At 39.1% G+C, this 22515-nt stretch overlaps 1 protein-coding gene across 9 annotated transcripts in view; it reads left to right on the top strand.

Moving 5' to 3' along the window:
* The window catches only part of FARS2 (phenylalanyl-tRNA synthetase 2, mitochondrial), a 672513-nt gene that overhangs the window by 244257 nt on the left and 405741 nt on the right, over positions 1–22515 (top strand). For all 9 annotated transcript variants that reach the window (XR_010730403.1, XM_066268413.1, XM_066268417.1 and 6 more), the window contains one exon: positions 17410–17541. Coding sequence is in view for 8 of the 9 variants with exons in the window: in XM_066268413.1 (XP_066124510.1) it covers positions 17410–17541 (132 nt within the window). In the remaining variant the exon portion in view is untranslated. The remainder of the gene's footprint in view (positions 1–17409; positions 17542–22515) is intronic.

A 22515-nucleotide genomic window follows, 5' to 3' on the forward strand; every position in this document is an offset into this window, starting at 1 on the left:
TGGCTGTTAACAACTCTCAAGACTGTTCTGCACTCTGAAGAGAAGTGCTTTGTCCTTAAGGCATTTCAGAGGGTCATTTCAGGTGTTTTATTTTTTGGTGGGGGTGCTCATTTTTGAAAACTGTCTTGGTTAACCTACTGTACAAATACAGTAATGATGATAACAATAACAGGGACGGTATTCACGGTGAGGAACACTGCACTGACCACTCTGACAAGGAGTTCTTTGGTTTTGTCCTGTGCCTATGGTACATGTATTATTATAATCTCCATTTTTCAGAGAAGGGCACCTGGAGACAGAGAAAGTGCTGGTGAAGCTCACACAGCTGGGATGTATGTGTCAGTTTCAGCCCAGCCAGTCAGACTTCCAAGCCCATGTTAGAGATCAGCGCTTTGGAAAGGATAGAAAGAAATCATTTGAATCATATTCCTTAGACTGTGAGGCCTACAAAAACTTTTTAGGTTTTGCCTTCCAACTCTTTTCTTACTCTGACTTGCTATCCCTAGCGTGCGGTAAAACCCTATTTGTACATCATATTCAGTTACATGTAGGGTACCAAAGATTATTTAAAAACTTCAAATTCAGTCTTTCTTTAATTACTGTAGTTAAAGAATAGAAATGGTCATGGCGGGCCTCAGAATTATTCAACAACTCTTTTCATATTTGTTTTTATACATTTGTCTAAGCATTTCACTTTTTAACCTTATTAGTGTCAGATCCCTTTGTTCTTGAGAAGCAAAATTAAAAATTAGAACACACTATTTCCTTGTGGCGGTTTGTTGTTATTAGAGATGTTTTATATAGTTTCAGGGTTTTTTTTCTTTTTCTTTTACCCTCTCCAAAGCAGTTTATTATTTTTCTGCTAACATTTCAATTGCACCAGCATCCTAAGGCTGTTACATGAGAGGTTATTGGTTTAGAATTAGAAGGAAATAAAACAACCTTTAGAATATTTTGATACTGTAGAATTTGTTGTCATTTTTAACATTTGTAAATTGTTTTTTCTATATTTTGTACTATATTGGTAGATCATTTCTTTCAGAGCAACTAAGATGGGGGTTAGGATTCCTAACATTTTTGTTTCACTTTCTATCACTCAGGGCTTACACCCCTTCTCTGGCACAATCTTTCTACTAAACATTGCAATTTCCCTTTATAAAGCTCTTACCTCATAGCTCGGTCGATGAACTAGTATGAAGAGGAAATATATCATGATCCTCTGCTGTTGACTAGATATATCTCCATGGGCAAGTTGTGCTTCTTTCTGTTTATTTCAAAGCAAAAAAGGCTTGTGGTGGTTTCCTGACTTGTGGTGGCGCAGAGGATAAAGCATCGACCTGGAATGCTGAGGTCGCCGGTTTGAAACCCCAGGCTTGCCTGGTCAAGGCACATATGGGAGTTGATGCTTCCTGCTCCTCCCCCCTTTCTCTCTCTGTCTCTCTCTCTGTCTCTCTCTCTCTCTGTCTCTCTAAATGATAAATAAAATTCTAAAAAACAAATTAAAAAAAAACACTCTCGTCCATTAGCTTGTCCTCATCTGTGTCTGATGACGAATCAGTCTTCATATATCTACATACAATGAGCACAAAAATAAGCACGAAAAAGTGGGAAATGCAAGTAAAAAAAACTACAACCACTGTATAAGACGCACCCAGTTTTTAGACCACAAATTTTTCAAAAAACGGTGCACCTTATACATGGAGAAATACAGCATATAAAAGGCTGTGGTGCTCATTGAGCTGCATCTCCCAGCGTCCCCTCCAAGACCCCTGCAGATGGGATGCAAACGACCTCCAGCTGCCTGCCCCTTCAGTTCTTGCCTTCACTGTGGGCAGCCTTCTTGCTTAAGGGCATGCCCTTCCAAGGGCTGCCCACATCCAAAGACTGGTTGCATTTTGGCCTAACACGTCACCACCTCAGCACAGGCATTTCTGATGGGCTGTTTCAATTCCAGAGCTCTGGCGAGGGGAAGGGGTTTGTGGGCCTGATTGCAGTTCTTCTCCCTCCGCCCAACCTGCTGCCATCCTATTCCTTTCCTTAGATGTTGATTCCCCCAAAATAACCTTTTTGTCAACCTAGCCCCCACAGGGACCTATATATGGTCCCATTCAACCAAAATATTTCTGAGCTCTTTACTGCAAATGTTCTTCTAGGCAGAATTTTTCCATGTCATTTCATATTTTTCTTTATCTGTGAGTCCCTGTTAATATAAATAAAATGATTTTAAGTTATATAAATATCTAATGACTGTGTTTTACACCTGAAACTAATATAATATTATATGTCACCTGTCATTTAAAAATAAAAAAAAAAGTTATAAAAACATAAACGAGGCCATGGCAGTTTCTCTCAATGGGTAGAGCATTGGCCCGGCGTGTGAATGTCCTGTGTTTGATCCCCAGTCAGGGCACACAGGAGAAGCGACCATCTGCTTCTCTTCCCCTCCCTCTCTCCCTTCTCTCCCTTCTCTCCCTTCTCTCCCTTCTCTCTCTTTCTTCCCCTCTCACAGCCAGTGGCTCTATTGGTCAGAGCGTTGGCTTTAGGTGCTAAGGATAGCTTGGTTGATTCCAGCGTCAGTCCCAGACGAGGGTTGCCGGGTGAATCCCAGTTGGGGCGTATGCGGGAGTCTGTCTCTGTATCTCCCCTGCTCTCACTTAAACAAACAAACAAATGAAAGTGGTTGAGAATAATAATTAGGTTCATAGTTGTTAGTTCTACTTTGTTCCTGAAATCAACAAATTAAAAACAATTGAGCATTTACTTTATTCTATTAAATTTGTTTTATTTTTTATTTTTTAAATTTATTTTTCTGAAGTGAGAAGTGGGGAAGCAGAGAGACAGACTCTTGCATGGGCCGTACTGGGATCCACCCGGCATGCCCACCAAAGGGCGATACTCTGCCCATTTGGGCAGTTGCTCTGTTGCAGCCAGAGCCATTCTATCTCCTGAGGTGGAGGCCATGGTGCCATCCTCAGTGCCTGGGCCAACTTTGCACCAGTGAAGCCATGGCTGCGGGAGGGGAAGAGAGAGATAGAGAGAAAGGAGAGGGAAAGGGTGGAGAAGCAGATGGGTGCTTCTCCTGTGTGCCCTGACCGGGAATCAAATCCACACGCTGGGCTGACGTTCTACCGTTGAGCCAACCAACCAGGGCCTTAAATTTATTTTTCTTTTACTGATTTGAGAGAGAGAAAGGGAAACATTGATTTATTGGTCTGCTTATTTATGCATTCATTGGTTGATTCTTTTAGGTGCTGTGATGGTTCTGAACCCTCAACCTTGGCATATCGAGATGATGCTCTAATGAATTGAGCCACCCGGCCGGGGCAGCATGTTACTTTAATAATTTGTAAATTAGGTCTTTTGAGCTGTCTGGTGTTGTCTGATTTGAAGAGGGCTGTCTGCTCAGGGTACTCCCAGAGGGTGTGCAATGCAGTTGTGCGCAGGCAATGCTGAGTTGCCTCCGCTCACTATGGCTTGGGGTGTAGTTCAAACAGCCTATACTTCCAAGTGAAAAGTGACTGTCAAACTCAACCTCTCTGAGCCTTGGGATCATTAGCTGTGAAATTGGGATAGAAAATGTTTTGCATTGTAGAAGTTCTCAGTAAAAATAGGACATCATCTTTGGAATCATATGAAGAGACATGTAAGACCCACTTTTCTTTAATGTCAAGTGAGTGGAGAAAATATGAGTTGATCTCTCTGGTAAGGAGTTGGTACCAAGAAATATCTTGGGAGAAAGCTTGATACAGCAATGGTTGAATTGAACTGAATATATAGAAGAAGCCTAAAGTCCATGATTTTATGGCTGTTGGGATAGGGATAGCAGATAGATTTCCTATTAAAGAAGTTGGAAATTGTTGAGGGTTTTATGTTAAATGAAACAAAATTATTGGGCCTTGAGGTACAGTAATAAAAAGGTACTTAAAAAATTTTAGGGGTATTGCATCAAGACAATTACTGTACCAAGAATTGCACCTCATGCATGCTCTTTCTTCCCGTGTCAGTCTTTCAGGTCACCTGCGAAACTAAGATTTTTCTACTCCTTTGGTTTGTAGAAAGCTGTGCTTGATTCATTCCTGTCACTTCTTGTCTGGCCTCTTCTCTAGCCCTATCGAGGGTTAGATAACCAACACAGGATTATCTAAATCTCTGTTATCAGTCACTTTGAAACCTTGACTTGCCCTACTTACTAGTTAAAGAAATGTCCTTGAAAAGAACTAGCCTTGAATTCATACCCAAATCTACTCTTCCTGCTTTATCCTGTCTGCTCAGATTTTGCAATTATGATCTGCCACTTTAGCCAGATCAGGGTTGCTAGGGATGTGTTTTCTTATTTTGGTCGGTTCAGTGTACAAATCCCTGTCTCAGTTATTATAGATCATGAAGTTTTATTGTTCCTAGTCTTTGTCAAGCTCATCTCGTTTATGAAGAGAATTGAGGTCACTAGTTGTGAACTTTGTGCTTAGTTGGTCTCTGGGTCCCATTCTTGATTCCCATTCCATTATTTTCTCCAGAATTTTGTTTTCTCAATTATCAGTTTAAAATATGTTCTAGACTCTATCGTCTCCAAATAAAACAAACAAATGCCATCATAGCACTTTCCTTCTCTGGAAGTGTGCTCTCCTTTGCTTTCCAGCCATACCCTATGACGTGTATCTTTCTATTTCTGCTCAACCCACATCATGTTGATGTTAACTGTTACTGCTGAGATCACAGTTGACTTTCCAATTAAAAAATCCAACAGATTGAAAAAAGTACAACTCTCGTCTCTCTTTCTCTTAGTCCTGTGAACTCTAGTCACTTTGACCTTTCTGGACTCCCAGTTCTGACTTCTCAACTAGGGAAGACTTCTGGCTCTTCTTATGCTCTACCTTCCTGGGGAATGCCAGGGGACCACTTCTCAGGTATCAGTGGTTTTGGTCACCTAACATACAATGTCTTCTGTGGCACTGTTCAAATATTTTATCTGTATTTATTTATAGTAATTTATTGTGTATACATAGATTCTAATGTCACCTGTGTTCCCAAGTACATCCCCCCTAATTCCCTCCCATAACACCCTCCCTCTTTCCCTCCAGAATTTGCTTTTCTGCTCTCTTCCCATCCTATCACCCTATCATTCCCTTTCCCTCTGTCCGCTTTCCTTCTGAAACCTTTGATCCCGCCTCTGTCTCTATTTCATTCCTCTGTTCTTATTGTTCGTCGGATTCCTCATATGAGTGAGGTCATATGATATTTTTCTTTCTCTGCCTGGTTTATTTCATTTACATAATAGTTTCCAGTTCCATCCATGTTGTCACAAAAAATAATATTTTCTTCTTTCATGATGGCCCCATAGTATTCCATTACGTATATGTACCACTGCTTTTTAATCCACTCATCCACTGATGGGCACTTGGGCTATTTCCAGATCTTGGCTATTGTAAACAATGCTTCCATGAACATGGGGTGCATTTCTGCTTTTCAAACTGTGCTATGGTATCTTGGGTTATATTCCTAAAAGTGGGATGGCTGGGTCAAAAGGCAGTTCAATTTTTAATTTTTTGAGGAATCTCCATACTGTTTTCCACAGTGGCTGCACCAGTCTACATTCCCACCAGCAGTGCAGGAGGGTTCCCTTTCTCCACATCCTCACCAGCACTTACTCTGTGTTGTTTTGTTGATGAGCATCCTTCTTACTGGTGTGAGGTGATATTTCACTGTGGTTTTAATTTGCATTTCTCTAATGATTAGTGATGATGAGCATTTTTTCATCTGTCTATTGGCCATCTATATGTCCTCTTTGCAAAAGTGTCTATTCATTTCTTTTGCCCATTTTTTGATTGGACTATTTATCTTCCTGGTGTTGAGTTTTACAAGTTCTTTATAAATTTTGGTTATTAACCCCTTAGCAGACATACTGTCGAATATATTCTCCCATTGTGTGGTTTGCCTTTTTATTTTGTTCATATGTCTTTAGCTGTGCAAAAGCTTTTTAGTTTGATATAGTCCCATTTGTTTATCCTGCCTTTTATTTCACTTGCCCATGGAGATAAATCAGCAAATATATTGCTGCGAGAGATGTCAGAGAGCTTACTGCCTATGTTTTCTTCTAAGATGCTTATGGTTTCATGACTTGCATTTAAATCTTTTATCCATTTTGAGTTTATTTTAATGAATGGTGTGAGTTGCTGGTCTAGTTTCAATTTTTTTGCAGGTAGCTGTCCAATTTTCCCAACACCATTTGTTAAAGAGACTGTCTTTATTCCGTTGTATGCTATCACCACCCTTGTTAAATATTAATTATTTATAAAGGCGTGGGTTTATTTCTGGGTTCTTTGTTCTGTTCCATTGATCTATATGCTTGTTCTTATGCCAGTACCAAGCTGTTTTGAGTACAATGAAATTGTAGTATAACTTGATGTCTGGAAGTGTGATACCACCTGCTTTATTCTTCTTTTTCAAGATTGCTGTTCGTGTTCTTTTTTGGTTTCATATGAATTTTTGGAATATTTATTCTATATCATTAAAGTATGTCCTTGATATTTTAATAGAATTGCATAGAATTTATAAATTGCTTTGGGTAATATAGATATTTTAATGATGTTTATTATTCCCAGCCATGAACATGGTATATGCTTCGACTTGTTTGTATCTTCCTTGATTTCGTTTATAAATTTTTTATAATATTCCGAATACAAGTCCTTAACCTCCTTGCTTAATTTACTCCTGGGTATTTTGTTGTTGTTGTTGTTGTTGCAATAGTAAAGGGGATTGTTTTCGTAATTTCTCTTTCAGACAGATTATTGTTGGTGTATAAAAATGCCTCTGATTTCTGAGTATTAATTTTATATCCTGCCACCTTGCTGAATTCATTCATCAAGTCCAGTTTTTTTGTTTATTTTGTTTTTGTTTTTGTTTTTTTTTTGTTTTTTTAGGTCCAGTAGTTTTTTTACTGCAATTTTAGGGTTTTCTAGGTACAGTGTCATATCATCAGCAAATAATGATAGTTTTACTTCTTCTTTTCCAATTTGAATGCCTTTTATTTCTTCTTCTTGTCTGATTACTGTGGATAGGACTTCCAGAACTAAGTTGAATAAGAGTGGTGAAAGCAGACACTCCTACTTTGTTCCTGATCTTAAGTGGATTGCTTTTAACGTTTGACCATTGAGTATGATGTTGGCTTTTGACCTTTCATAGATGGCCTTTATCATGTTGAGGTATGTTCTGTGTATTCCCACTTTGCTGAGAGTTTTGATCATAAATCAGTGCTGGATTTTATCGAATGCTTTTTCTGCATCTATTGATATTATCATGTGGTTTTGTCCTTCTTTTTGTTTATGTGATGAATTACATTGAATGATTTGCAAATATTGTACCAACCTTGCTTCCCCAAAATAAATCCCACTTGATCATGGTGTGTGATTTTTTTTCATGTATTGCTGGATTTGGTTTGCTAATATCTTGTTGGGAATTTTAGCATCTAAATCAGTGGTAGTCGACCTGGTCCCTACCGCCCACTAGTGGGCGTTACAGCTTTCATGGTGGGCTGTAGCAGAGCTACCAAAGTATAAATAAAAAGATAGATGTAGCTATAGTAAATTGTTTTATAAAGATTTATTCTGCCAAACTTAGTGAAAATCCGACATAAAGTACTTGGTAAGTAATTATTATTATATGCTTTAACTTGCTGTAACTCTGCATTATAAACTTTGTAAAGTAAAGTAATTTACCTACTTTATAAATCACTATTACTATGGAACCGGTGGGTGGTTAGAAAATTTTACTACTAACAGAGATACAAAAGTGGGTGGTAGGTATGAAAAGGTTGTTTGCCCGTGATCTAAATTTATCAGGGATATTGGCCTATAGTTTTCTTTGTGTTGTCTTTGCCTGGCTTTGAAATCAGAATTATGCTCGCCTCATAAAAGGAGCTTGGAAGTTTTCCCTCCTTTTGAATTTTTTGAAATAGCTTGAGAAGGATAGGAGTTAGTTCTTTGAATGTTTGGTAGAATTCGCCTGTGAAGCCATCTGGCTCAGGGCTTTTGTTTGTTGGGAGTTTATTGATAACTGTTTCGATCTCATTTGTTGTAACTGGTCTATTTAGGTTTTCTGATTCTTCCTGATTGATTTCTGAAAGATTAAATTTTTCTAGGAATTTGTCCATTTCACCTAGGTTGTCTAATTTTTTGGCATACAGTTCTTCATAGTATTATCTTACAATCCTTTGTATTTCTGCTGTGTCTGTTGTTACTTCTCCACCCTTATTTCTAATTTTGTTTATTTGAGTCCATCTTCTTTTTCTCCTGGTGAGTCTGGCTAAGGGTTCATTGATCTTGTTCACTTGTTCAAAGAACCAGCTCTTGGTTTCATTGATCCTTTGCATTGTTTTTTAGTCTCTATGTCATTTATTTCTGCTCTGATCTTTATTATTTCCTTCCTTCTGCTTTCTCTAGGCTTTACTTGCTTTTCTTTTTCTAGTTCTTTTAGTTGCAGGATTAAGTTGGGGTTTTTTTTGAGCCTTTTCTAGCTTCTTAAGGTATGCCTGTCTGTAATGCTATGAACTTCCCTGTCAGGACTGTTTTTGCTGTATCCCACAGATTTTGAGTTGTTGTATGCTCATTTTCATTTGTTTCAAGGAAATTTTTGATTTCTTCCTTGATCTCATTGTTGACTCAGTCTTTGTTTAATAACATGCTGTTTAGTTTCCAAGTACTTGGTGTTTTTCAGTTTTTCTATTGTAGTTGATTTCTAGTTTCAAGTCATTATGGTCAGAGAAGATGCTTGATATGGTTTCAATCTTCTTAAATTTGTTGAGACTTGTTTTATGCCCTAATATGTGATCTATCCTAGAGAATGTACCATGAGCACTTGAAAAGAATGTATATTCTGCTGCTTTAGGTTGGAAGGTTCTGAAGATGTCTATTAAATGCAGTTGATGTAGTGTATCCCTTAATTTTATTGTTTCTTTTTTGTTGTTTCTTTGTTAATTTTCTTTCTTGAGGATCTTTCCATTGATGTTAATGGAGTATTGAAATCCCCTATTATAGTATTGCTGTTGATTTCTCTCTTTATGTCCATCAAAATCTGCTTTATATATTTAGGTGCTCTTATATTAGGTGGATATATATTTATAATGGTTATCTCTTCCTGTTGGATTGCTCCCTTTATCATTATGTAGTGACCTTCTTTATCCCTTACTATCGTCTTTGTTTTAATTATATTTTGTCAGATATAAGTATTGCTACCCCAGCGTTTTTAAATTTCCATTTGCATGAAATATTTTTTTCCATCCTTTTACTTTCAGTCTATGAGTATCTTTTGTTTTGAAGTGGGTCTCTTGTAGACAGCATATGTATGGGTCCTGTTTTATTATCCATTCAGCTACGCTATGTCTTTTGATTGGAGCATTTAATCCATTTACATTTAAGGTTATTATTGATATGTAGTTGTTTACTGACATTTTATTCTTTAAAGTTATATTCCTCTTTTTTTATATTCTTTTCTCCCTTTTTTCTGTTTACAACAGGCCCCTTGACATTTCTTGCAGCATTGGTTTAGTTGTAATGAATTCCTTGAGTTGTTTTTTTTTTTTTTCTGAGAAGCTTTTTATTTCACCTTCAATTTTAAACGATAGCCTTGCTGGATAAAGAAGTCTTGGTTGTAGGCTCTTGTTCTGTATTACTTTGAATATGTCTTGCCATTCCCTTTTGTCCTGAAGTGTTTCTGTTGATAAGTTGGATGTCATCCTTATTGGGGCTCCTTTGTAGGTGATAACCTTTTTTGTCTCTAGCTGCTTTTAATATTTTCTCTTTATCTCTTAGCTTTGGTATTTTAATTATGATGTGTCTTGGTGTAGATTTTTTTTGGTTTCTCTTTAATGGAATTCTCTGCTTCTTGAACTTGTGTGACTTTTTTCTACATCCATTTAGGGAACTTTTCAGCTATGATTTCATTGAACAAGGTCTGTAACCCTTGTTCTTTCTCTTTTTCTTCAGAAACCCCTGTGATGCAGATGTTGTTTCTGTTTAGGTTGTCACAGAGCTCTCTTAGAGTTTCCTCAGATTTTTTCAGTCTCTTTTCTTTTTGTTGCTCTGCTTCCATGCTTTCATTTATCTTGTCCTCTAAGTCACTGATTCGATCCTCTGCTTCATCCAGCCTGCTTTTAATTCCTTCCAGTGGTAGTCTTCATTTCTGAAATTTTGTTTTTCATTTTTGTCTGGTTCTACTTTTTGATTTTCATGTCCTTTTTGATGCTTTCAATTTCTTTACTGTAATATTCATTAAGTTCATCCATTGTAGCTTTGAGATCTTTAAGTATTCTAAAAATCCTTATTTAATACTCTGCATCCAGCAATTTGATTACTTCCAATTCATCCAAGACTTTATCAGAGGATTTATTTTGTTGAAGTATATGACATGCTTCTCTGCCTACCCATTATTCTCGATGACCTGTGTGCTTCTTCCAGCTGTGCTCTCCTTACCTAGTAGAGCCTCTTTGAATTCTTGATTTGTTTGTTTTCTTCTCAGTTTTCTTAACTCAGTTGTAGTCTTGTTTACTGATATCAGCAGGAGGCTAATTTGGAACTGTATCCAGGAATGAGGTGGGTGTAACCTGAGACTATGAAGGCCCGATTTGCCAGCTTCTTTCTGGGGGTGGGGTGCTTTCTTCATTTCAGTAGGTAGAGGTGTATCTCAGATCTCTATGCAGACCTGTTTCTGCCCCTCCTGTCCACTTCCTGTTTTCAGCTGTGTCTTGTTGCTCTGATTGTTGCTGGAGAGCTTTCTGGAGGTGGGTCACCTGGAACCACTTTAGGCTTATGCTTTGTTGAGGGGTCAACCCCTCCCCCAGCTATGGCCGCCTCTGCACTGAATGAGTCAGATTCTCAGGTCATCCCATGCATTCCTCTGCCCGTCACGTCTGTCTCTCTCTCCCCACTTTGCTTTTAGAAGACAAGCCAGCCCTCTCAGCTCACTTCATTCCCAGGTCCCCAGACAAGTGGCTGTGAGTGATATTCTCTGCTCTTTTCCTTGTAATGAGAGCCTTTCTGGGTCTCAATCTCACCCCTCCTTCATTCCTGGAAGCAGGGGGCCTCCCCACTGCAGCTCAGAGCTCCCTACTGGGTTGGTGTGGCTTCTTCTTCACTCCTTAGTTTTTGAAACCTGTTCTTTTAATCTAAAGTTGGTTTTTCATGCTGATTGTTCCTAAATTAATTTATAACCCAGTTTGGTGGTGTGAGCTGGGAGTCTGTGTGCCTGCCTACTGTGCTGCCATCTTGGTTCTACACCCCAGGTTCTCCTTTTAAAGCTCTTGGTTATTTCTCAGAAGAGATAACATTGCTTGTCAGCTCTCTATAGCACACCACTTCCAATCCAAATATTTTATCTGTTTTTAAATTTTAATTATAATTTTTGTTTTTCATGTGGAAGAGTAAAACTGGGTTATTACTTCATCTTTTTAAAAAATGTATTTAGTCTGCCCAGGCGGTGGCGCAGTGGATGGAGCATCGGACTGGGATGCAGAGGACTCATGTTCGAGACCCCAAGGTTGCCAGCTTGAGCGTGGGCTCATCTGGTTTGAGCAAATCTCACCAGCTTGAACCCAAGGTTGCTGGCTCCAGCAGGGGCTACTCAGTCTGCTGAAGGCCCACGGTCAAGAAATATGAGAAAGCAATCAATGAACAACTAAGGTGTTGCAACATGCAATGAAAAACTAATGATTGATGCTTCTTCCTTTCTTTTTTTTTTTTTTCATTTTTCTGAAGCTGGAAACAGGGAGAGACAGTCAGACAGACTCCCGCATGCGCCCGACCGGGATCCACCCGGCACGCCCACCAGGGGCGACGCTCTGCCCACCAGGGGGCGATGCTCTGCCCATCCTGGGGGTTGCCATATTGCAACCAGAGCCACTCTAGCGCCTGAGGCAGAGGCCACAGAGCCATCCCCAGCGCCCGGGCCATCTCTGCTCCAATGGAGCCTTGGCTGTGGGAGGGGAAGAGAGAGACAGAGAGGAAAGCGCGGCGGAGGGGTGGAGAAGCAAATGGGCGCTTCTCCTGTGTGCCCTGGCCGGGAATCGAACCCGGGTCCTCCGCACGCTAGGCCGACGCTCTACCGCTGAGCCAACCGGCCAGGGCTGATTGATGCTTCTTATCTCTCTCCTTTCCTGTCTGTCTGTCCCTGTCTGTCTCTCTCTCTGACTCATTCTCTGTCTCTGCAAAAAAAAATGTATTTAGAAAATTAAATTTAAAGGAGTAACATTGATCAATAAGAGTACATAGGTCTCAAGTAAACATTTATAGCATTTGCACTGTTGATAGTATTGTGTGTCGGAAAATGATCTGACTTTGGGTTATGCTATTTTGTCTTGTCCAGATATGGAAGGCTCTCTATTTCATTTAACACTATTGACTACCATTCTTTGTAGATATGTTTTTCCTCCCATTTTTTCCCATTATACTTCTCACTTTTCTAACTTCTTTCTCTTCACATTTTTCTTATACCTCTCATCCCTTTCTTTAGTTTCCTTTCTGATACTGCTAATGTTTGTGACAGGAACTCCTTGAAACAAGTAGCTGATGTCTGTGTTCTCAAAACAGAATTTGATTGGGAGATGGATGAAATCCTAAAGGTGTATTGTGCGGGTCTAGTTATAGAACATTGCCATACTATCTTTAAAAGAAAAACAACAAATCAGTGAGTTGTGCTTTCACATGTCTCTTAGGGTATTTGAAATCTACTTATTGATATTTTAAAATCTGAGGTTGTTTTATATAATTAATTTAATTCTAAGTGAATTCATGTTCAATTGTTTTGTTGGCTGTCTCGGCATTAGATTTATTTATGTATTTTGAAATTTTTATTTGCAAGATCATATTTGATAGATTTTTTTCCCCTCCGTTTCTCTGTTGTTGTTTTTTTTTCTTTTCTCCTATTCTACCTGCTTTGCTTCTATCATTTAGCAGTTGGTTTCACCTATCTCTGTAGGCTTGAAATCCAGAACAAGTTTTTACAGGGATCTGGCAGATGTACTGAGCAGTCCTGATTTAGGGCAGACCCAATCCCTGTTGAGTGGATCTCTAAGCCTATTGTTTTTCAGAGCTACAGTCCTAGGCTCTATTTGATGACAGTTTTTGTCATCCTTCTTTTATATGCATGGAGCTTACTTCATCCAATGTATGACTTCAACCATTTAACCTCCTTCAATCCAAAGCCAACAAACAGCATATTATCCTGCAGAAGATAAGCTTCTGTCTCCTCTTTCTGGTTTTAGAGTATATGCCCTGCAATCATGTGCTCTATTCAGTCTGACCGTTTTTGCATTTCTGTTCTGTTTTTGGTCTGTTGAGGTATTTCTCTTAAATTTTTGAATTTAGACTATGCCTCTTTCTGTTTCTCTCTTTTATCACAGCTGTCATTGTTATGTGTTAGAACAACAGGGAGACTGACAGTGCCATTTTGGACTAGTAAGGGCACTTTGTGCGAGAAACTGTATTAGTGTTGAATCTTCATTGTCTGTTCCAGTGGAGGGCAGCATAGGGCTTTGTTGTCTGACATACTGCAGTTTGAATTCTGGATCTTAGCATTTACTAGCTATAAACTTAGATTAGATACATAAACTGTTTCAGCCACCGTTCTTTTATCTGTAAGGTGGGATCAGTGATAATTATTGTGCAGTGTTATTTCCAGCCTTTCATCAGTGTAAGGATTAATTATTGAAAGCATGTAAAGTATTTTAGCACAGTGCCATAGTACATTAATAACAGATGTTGATTACTTTAGGAATGCAATTTAGAAAATGTTTATTTTCCTTCATATTTTTATAAAAAGGTAAGATACATTTTAGTTTATGATTGATTTTCAGTGACATTCAATTCGAAAATCAGCCAGTGAGTATTTATTAGGTGCCAGGTACTGTGCTAGATTTTTATCCACTTTACTGAATTGTCACCAAAACTTGATAAGTCTTATTTTTAATTTAAGCAAAATTGAGGCAGTGAGAGGTGAAATTACCTTTTTTTGTGTGGCAGAGACAGAGAGCGTCAGAGAAAGGGACAGATAGGGACAGACGGACAGGAAGGGAGAGAGGTGAGAAGCATCAATTCTTCATTGTGGTTCCTTAGTTGTTCATTGATTGATTTCTCATATGTGCCTTAACCGGGGAGCTACAGCAGACCAAGTGACCCCTTGCTCAAGCCAGCAACCTTGAGCTCAAGCTGGTGAGCCTTGCTCAGACCAGATGAGCCCGTGCTCAAGCTGTTGACCTCGGGGGTCTTGAACCTGGGTCCTCCGCATCCCAGTCTGACACTCTATCCACTGCGCCACCACCTGGTCAGGCTAAATTACTTTCTTGAAGTTGCTTGGCTGAATAGGTTAGAGGTTGGATTTTATTTTAGATCTATGATTGCTGTAATTATGCCCAGAATTATTTCTAACCCACCCAAGTCTCTGTGACCCAGTTTGTGGAGAATGCCATGTGAGCCTCCTGTCTACAAGTCTTGTCTGTGTAACCACCCTTTGTGAGTGAGTTGGAGAGGAAGCATTGAAGACCAGAGGCTTTGGAGCTGTGGCTCACACCCACGCCAGAGTGCTGTTAAGCTGCCCCCTTCCTCTCACTATATAACCAGAGAGTGGTCACTTAACTTAGTGCCAGTATACCATTCCCAGATTTACGATGATGGTCTTTTAAACTGTGCTACACTCATTTCTAACACCACTGTGAAGTGGAGAAATGATAATATCTTAAGATTCAAGCCTTAATCAAGAGGATTCCTGTGTGTGGGAGTCCTGAGGCAACAGTCTGAAATAACAACTTTCCCACACTGGAGGACTAATAACTATGGCATCAGTTACATCATCGCCAATCGTGAGAGAACTTGCTAGTCTTTTATTTTTCCCCAAACTTTGTGTATGTTTTAACAAAGGGAGCCATTGTGACTAAAATAGTGCTAACATCTTCACTGTGTGTTGTGGAGGTCCCACACCAGAAGACTTTATTATCCTCTTTCCCTCTACAAGAGGAAAAAGATAGATTTAGCATTAACTTTGTAGTTGAAATTATTTTATTCCATTTAGCAACCTGCAGTACTGGACTCAAGAGTACGTGGCTGTGTGGACACAGTATAGATATGGTGCACTAAAGAGTCACAGTGGTAAGATTGACAGGCTTGTAAGGCCCTAGGTGGGGAATGAATTGCTAGTTGTGAATGACTCTGTGCTACTTGTGAGGTGGGCTTTGGAAATGAAATCAGTGTTCATAGTCCCACATTGGTGCTTCAGGCCTATCATGTGCCTCCTCTTTCTCATCACTGCCAGGCATGCACTTACTCAGCCTGGAAGACACTCATTTTCTTTACTGGAGGAGAAACAAGAGGTGCAAACTGACAGCCAGGGTGAGGAAGACAGCAGGAAGCTGGTCCTTGGGTACCCAGCTAACGCATTAACTAAGAGGGACCTGTTTATAGACATCAAGTGGGAAGGTCTTTTATCGGCACAGCCCTGAATCTTTACCTGGAACCTGACCTCTAGTCTAACTTTTTCACTAATTAGTTGTGTGTGTGGCCTTGACCCCCTTGATGATGGAGTGCAAAATTCTACAGTTCCTATAGAGCAATATTTATTAAAATTATAAAAGCATTTACTCTTTGACCCATCTGGCTAGTTTCTTTTAGCGTCATTTTTCAGAGCAAAATACTTGGATATAGTCCAAATATATATCAGTAAGAGTCGTATTATAGGAACATGGCATAGCCACCTGATGGAACACCATGCAGGAGTGAGAACATGAACGGAGAGGTGCTGTGTGTGTTCAGCTGCAGAGGCCTCCAGAGCATGTCTTTAAGTTAGAAAAGCATGGTGCAGAATAATGTGCAGAGGATCTTGTCTATTATCTAAGAATGGACAGAAAGGAGAGCTACGTGTCTGCATTTGCTTCCATCTGGCAACAAGGAAGCTCTAGAACTTTACCCATAAAGGTTCAGGAGAGGGGTGGGGCAGGGATGTGAGACTTCTCACTGATGACCTATTATTATACAGTAACATGTATCCTTTTGCAGAAAGCACGAGTACTGGGATTAGAGAACTACTTTCTACTATTTCTTGATGTAGTGGAGGGAAAACCTTTTGAAAATGAATGTGCAACACCAGTGATTAATTGCATAATCAATTTAAAAATTTTTCTGCTTCAGTGGAGAGTAGCCTTGGTAGGATATCCGAAATTAGTTTTGGACCACTAATCTTTCACAATTTAGATTCCAACACCTCTGGGAGGTGGTTCTGATAGCAAAGTTCCATCTTTAAATGTAAGGGGTATGGGAAACAGAGGTAGAATCCCTTAATGAATCAAGGAAATGAAATATTGCATTATATTTACATGAGATCCATTATGAAGGTGTACCTTTGGGCAAGAAAATTAACCTTTCTAATAGTATTTTCCCTACCTGAGTAATGAGATGATAGAGGCATTAGTAAGTGCTCAATAAATGGAAGCAATGTTTGTTATTATTTTTATTTATGTCACATTCTGATTTCTACTAGATTTAAAATGCAAATATTCATAGACAAGAAAACATGGTATTTTAAATTCACCAAGGGGCATTTTACCATGGTGAAGCACAATCAGGAGTGTTGCCTCAAAGAAGAGAAAGATCACTACACTGTGTGAAAGGAACTTGGAGTGGAGGTGATAGGTGATTTGCCCAGTGCCTATTGTTTTGTGTGTTCTTCACAATGGGCATCTAGCTACTAGGTGACCTTCTCATCTGGTGTCTGCTTTTAATAACTTCCGCACTTTGCAGACCCTGTTTTGAATTCATTATTTTCCTTTGTTAAATAATAATGTCATTGTTTATAAGTAGTATATTTATGATTGATTGTTGAGAAATTCATTCTGGCATTTAGCATGTATTTTGTTTCTTTGGAAGGAAATATATTTATCAATCATCTGTAGAAAAAAATGTTTGACTTTTTGAATGTTTGACTTAAATTTAGCTGATCTTATATTAACTTTCTATTAGCTCTAATATATATAACTTTGAGGGACAATATAGTGAAATATTTTTTCTTTAGCTCTGAAAAGATGCCATTTTTACTTATGGAAAGTAGTAGAATTACCTCCTTTGCCATGTTCTTGACCTTATGTTTTACCCTGCCAGTTAGTTGCAGGGATTTAGCAGGTGATTGATCTGGTTTTCGAGAGTCCTAGAACTACACAAAATGTTTTTCATATTAGAAGAGACATACCCAGTTTTTCACAAGTTTTAAGATTTATTGTCTCCCCCTAACATGTTGCAAATTCATTTGTTTGCTATTTATTTTGCTCAGCTTTATTTTGCTCAGAATGTAGAACCTAGTGTCATTAGCTGAAGGACAAATTTGATCACAAGAAAGGGTAGACTGCCTTTCAACACTCTTTTTTATTTGGTATCTTTGCAGGTCTGGACATTAGGTGGGTGGACTGCTATTTCCCTTTTACTCATCCTTCCTTTGAGATGGAGATCAACTTCCATGGAGAATGGCTAGAAGTTCTTGGCTGTGGCGTGATGGAACAACAGCTGGTCGATTCAGGTAGAGAAACATCCAACATTTTATTTACAGACTCTCTTATAAAACTCCTCTCATTTAACCTCATTTACATACTAATTCAAATATGCATTTATCTCATCCTATAGGAATAACTACACCTTCTTCCCTCACAGTGCCCTCCAGACTTATTTCTGACACCTAACTCTGGAAGAACTTAATCTCTCACACCTAATTTTATGATGGTTCTTGTTTTTAGAGTACTTCCTTGTCAGCACTTAGTTGTTGGTTTTGTACTTTGTGATTTTGTATTTGTTGGCATGTTGCTTTTATATTTTCCCCATAGGTGTTTGATGCATACCATAGGAGTGCCATTACTCTTCTCAGCTATTTAAGAACAAAGCCAATGTTTAATCCTTTTCTGTTTGTATTGCATTTAGAAGAGTGCCCCAAACTCAGCAGGTATATCATAAATACAATAAAACACAATACAAAAGCACTTAGGGCAATAATGTTTAGTTGTTTGAGGCCCTGGGGTTCGGCAGTGCCGCCTGATTGAGGATAGTCTGAAGATGATTCTCTGATTAGTTTCTATCTGTAGCTATAGGTGCTTGAGAAAGATTTCTAGCTCTTCTCTGCAGGCCCATTGCTGAATAAAAATAGTTATTTCTAAACTTAATTTCAGATCTGTGAGTTTTTTAAGTCATTTATACTTAAATTACAAAAACAAAACAAAACAAAAAACACCCAGGAAAAATTAAAAAAACGAAATCCTAAAGTCAACCAGAGCAAAAAACAAAACAAAAAAAAATCAACAATTAATTAATTAATTGGAAATCTTGCAAAAATATTTCTTTAATCGAAACATATACTAATACTTTTATATTTGGCAGAGTTATTGTCATCTGTTCATCTTTGCCAATTTCAAGTTCTCTTTCCTAACAAGTGTCATTAGAAGCAGGTTTGAAGTCATCTAAAAGTAGATATAGATAATTATTTTTATAACATAAAACAATACTTGAATACCTGGATATCAATATGAGCATGTTTTAGAGTGATAAGTCATTTATCAAAACCAGTAATTAAAATGGCTTAGAAGAGTCTTTCTATTACAAATAAACAAAATATTAAAAATGTCACTGTCTGAATTCAGTTGAAAACATGTATGTTTCAGAGTGTAAACCCTCGGAAACCAGTTGAGGCTACACATTAGCGTAGGGGTTCATTGCATATGCAGGAAATGGAGTGCAAGTGATGCACATTGCACAGTGCACTCTCCCGCATCGCTCCCTCAGCCCTACCCAGCTCCGACAGAGGGGCATTTACTCTGTGGTGTTGGAGGGCAGTGGCTCGGGTTCAGGTTGGTCCCAGGGTTTCCTGCAGCTGAATAGAGAATAGCAGTCCCCCTTGTGTTTGGAAACGTGGATAGACCACAGATAAGGCTGTGGTTTAGAGAGCAAGGGCGGAGTGCGATGGAAGCAATGAGGTGCTATGAAGTACAGGGTTTGTTTGGGCTGGAAGATCAGAGACCTGGCCTTCCTTTCCTATTCTTAGTAACCTTTTGCAGGGCCTGGACTCAGTCAGCTCCCAGATTCCTCTCCACTCCGCCAAGGGGGCCTTGGGGAAAGCCCAGCACATTGCCAAATGCTTCTGAGGTAGTTTTCAAACATTTGTAGCTCTGTATTAGAGAAGAGGGAGCGCAGAGGTCACAAATTAGGGCCTGTGAGTAAATGTTTTGAGGTCTGAGTGTGGGTCCTTTTAGTTGACAGCAGTGTGTCTTCAGGTAGGTTGCTTCACCCTGAATCCTGATGTTCTCATCATTGAAATGGGCACAGTTATATGTTCCTCACGGTTTTATTAGGAGGATTAATGGAGGTGATACATGTAACGTGCTTAGTACAGGGTCTGGCATCTGGTAAGCATTCAATAAAAATTAATTGATAATTAAAAAATTTTTGAAATGATTAGAGCTCTTTATCAACAGAGTCTCTTTAATAGGAAATATTTAAAGAGAGGCTGTCCTGAATATCAAAGAAATGATTTATAACCAGTTTGAATTAGATTACCTCTGATTTTAGTTATCTCACTATCCCTGATTCTAGATTGAGTGATTGATTTTACAGGGAACAGGAAAATTAGGAATATTAAGAAACAGAAAGAACAATAGATGTAAATGCATCTTAATAGAAAACAAAATACTGGGAGCAACTATAAAATATTTAATCTCTTCTTGAGTAGAAGCTAACTTAATACTTCTGTGGTGTTATTGCATTTTTTTTTAGTTTTGCTTTCACTTCTTATGTTTATTTTTAAATTAAATTTATTAGGGTGATACTATTTAATGAAATTATTCAGGTTTCAAGTATACTACAACTCTTTAATACATCATTGTTTGTATATTGCATTGTGTGCCCACCACGCAAAATCAAATCACTTTCATTCACCATCTATTTGACCCACGTTATTACCCTTTTCTACTTTTTCCTCACCCCTTTTCCTCTGGTAACTACCACACTGTTGTTTATCTATATGAATTTTTGTGTGTTGTTTATTTGTCTTGTTTTTCATTCATTTGTTGCTTTTAGTTATTTATCCCACATATGAGTGAAATCATATGGTTCTTGACGTTTTCTGTCTGATTTAAATTTTACTTAGCGTGATATTCTCAAGATCCATTTGTGTTGTTGCAAATGGCAGTATTTCACCTTTTCTTGTGTCTGAGTAGTATTCCATGGTATGTATGTACTACATCTTCTTTATCCAATCCTCTATCAAAGGACACTTTAATTGTTTTCATGTTTTAGTCACCATAAATAATTCTGCAATGAATGTAAGGTTACATGTACAGTTGTGAGTATGTGAAACAGAGTTTATTCGTGTATTATTATTTATTCTTTTTTTTTTTTTTTGTATTTTTCTGAAGCTGGAAACAGGGAGAGGCAGTCAGACAGACTCCCGCATGCGCCCGACCGGGATCCACCCGGCACGCCCACCAGGGGCAACGCTCTGCCCACCAGAGGGCGATGCTCTGCCCCTCCGGGGCGTCGCTCTGCTGCGACCAGAGCCACTCTAGCGCCTGGGGCAGAGGCCAAGGAGCCATCCCCAGCGCCCGGGCCATCTTTGCTCCAATGGAGCCCTGGCTGCGGGAGGGGAAGAGAGAGACAGAGAGGAAGGAGAGGGGGAGGGGTGGAGAAGCAGATGGGCGCTTCTCCTGTGTGCCCTGGCCGGGAATCAAACCCAGAACCCCTTGCACGCCAGGCCGACGCTCTACCACTGAGCCAACTGGCCAGGGCCTTATTATTTATTCTTATATTCTATATTTTTCTATGCAAAACTGTAAACCTACTTTTGCCCAACCTATATCTTTAGGAATAAATGTTTTCAATTTTTTGGGATAGATACCCAGATGGGTTGCTGAGTCATATGGTAACTCTATTCTTATTTTTTTTATTACATTTTTTTTTTTTTTGTATTTTTCTGAAGCTGGAAATGGGGAGAGACAGTCAGACAGACTCCCGTATGTGCCTGACCGGGATCCACCCTGCACGCCCATCAGGGGCGAAGCTCTGCCCACCAGGGGGCGATGCTCTGCCCCTCCGGGGCATTGCTCTGCCGTGACCAGAGCCACTCTAGCGCCTGGGGCAGAGGCCAAGGAGCCATCCCCAGCACCCGGGCCATCTTTGCTCCAATGGAGCCTTGGCTGCGGGAGGGGAAGAGAGAGACAGAGAGGAAGGAGGAGGTGGAAGTGGAGAAGCAAATGGGCGCTTCTCCTATGTGCCCTGGCCGGAAATCGAACCCAGATCCCCCGCACGCCAGGCCGACGCTCTACCGCTGAGCCAACCGGCCAGGGCCTCTATTCTTATTTTTTTGAAGAATCTCCATACTGTTTTCCATAGTGACTATACCAGTTTACATTCCCACCCAGTGAATGAGGGCTCAACTTGTAGTTTCTTCTTGACTGGGCAAGTTCACAAGCTTGGGGTTTCCACCAGCAACCTCAGCATTCCAGGTTGAAACTCTATCCACTGAACCACTACTGGTCAGGCTGATGAGGGTTCCTTTTCCTCCACAACCTCTCCAACACTTGTTATTATTTGTCTTGTTGATAATACTCATTCTAATAGGTGTGAGGTAGTATCTCATTGTAGTTTTGATTTGCATTTCCTTAATAGTGAAGTTGAGCATTTTGTCATATATCTGTTAGATCAAAGGCTTAAATATAAAATCTGAAACAATAAATTACATGAAAGAAAACTTCGGTACTAAACTTATGGACCTTGGTCTTAGAGAGGACTTTATGAACTTGACTTCAAAGGCAAAGGAAGTAAAGCAAAAATAAATGGGACCATATATATATATATATATATACACACACACACACACACACACACACACACACACACACATACAAAAGATTTGTAGAAATTCTAGGTGTCCTTCTCCCAGAAGTGCTTGATGTCAGGGGCCAGAACTAAGAAAGTAAATCAGTATGTGAGCAGCTTATGTATCAGTTGTCATTGGGAATTGTGCTTCCTTGTACATTTTTAATAGCTTTGGTGGGGTTTTATGAGGTTCATTCACAGTCATTTGCTGAATGTAGTTATTTGAAAACAGTTTTTCAAATCATTGCACATTAATGAGACCGCTGTTCTATAATTAGATCAGCATGTCAGGTATTCTTGAAGGAAATGGCAAAGTGAAAAAAAAATGAGGACATCTGAGATGGAAAAATGTTTGAGCCACAATGGTGGTAGGATATCCTTTAAGTTGCTAAGAAATTGTTCACATAAAATTCAAATTAAATATCTTGTGAGAGAGAGACTAAAGACAAGGAAGAAGAAATGGTTTTATCTGTGAGGCTTTGCTGTTTGAACTTCCAGTTGTTATGACAAAGTTCTGTTCTGTGTTCTCAGATTCAAATGTGTTTTGACATATATAGTTAAAATTTTAAACTGTGTGCCTGGCAACCAGTAACCACAGACAGTATTTGTAACTGCAGCTTAATTTCTTATTCTGAGT

Source organism: Saccopteryx bilineata, chromosome 3 (genome assembly GCF_036850765.1).
Source record: "Saccopteryx bilineata isolate mSacBil1 chromosome 3, mSacBil1_pri_phased_curated, whole genome shotgun sequence".
NCBI lineage: Eukaryota > Metazoa > Chordata > Mammalia > Chiroptera > Emballonuridae > Saccopteryx > Saccopteryx bilineata.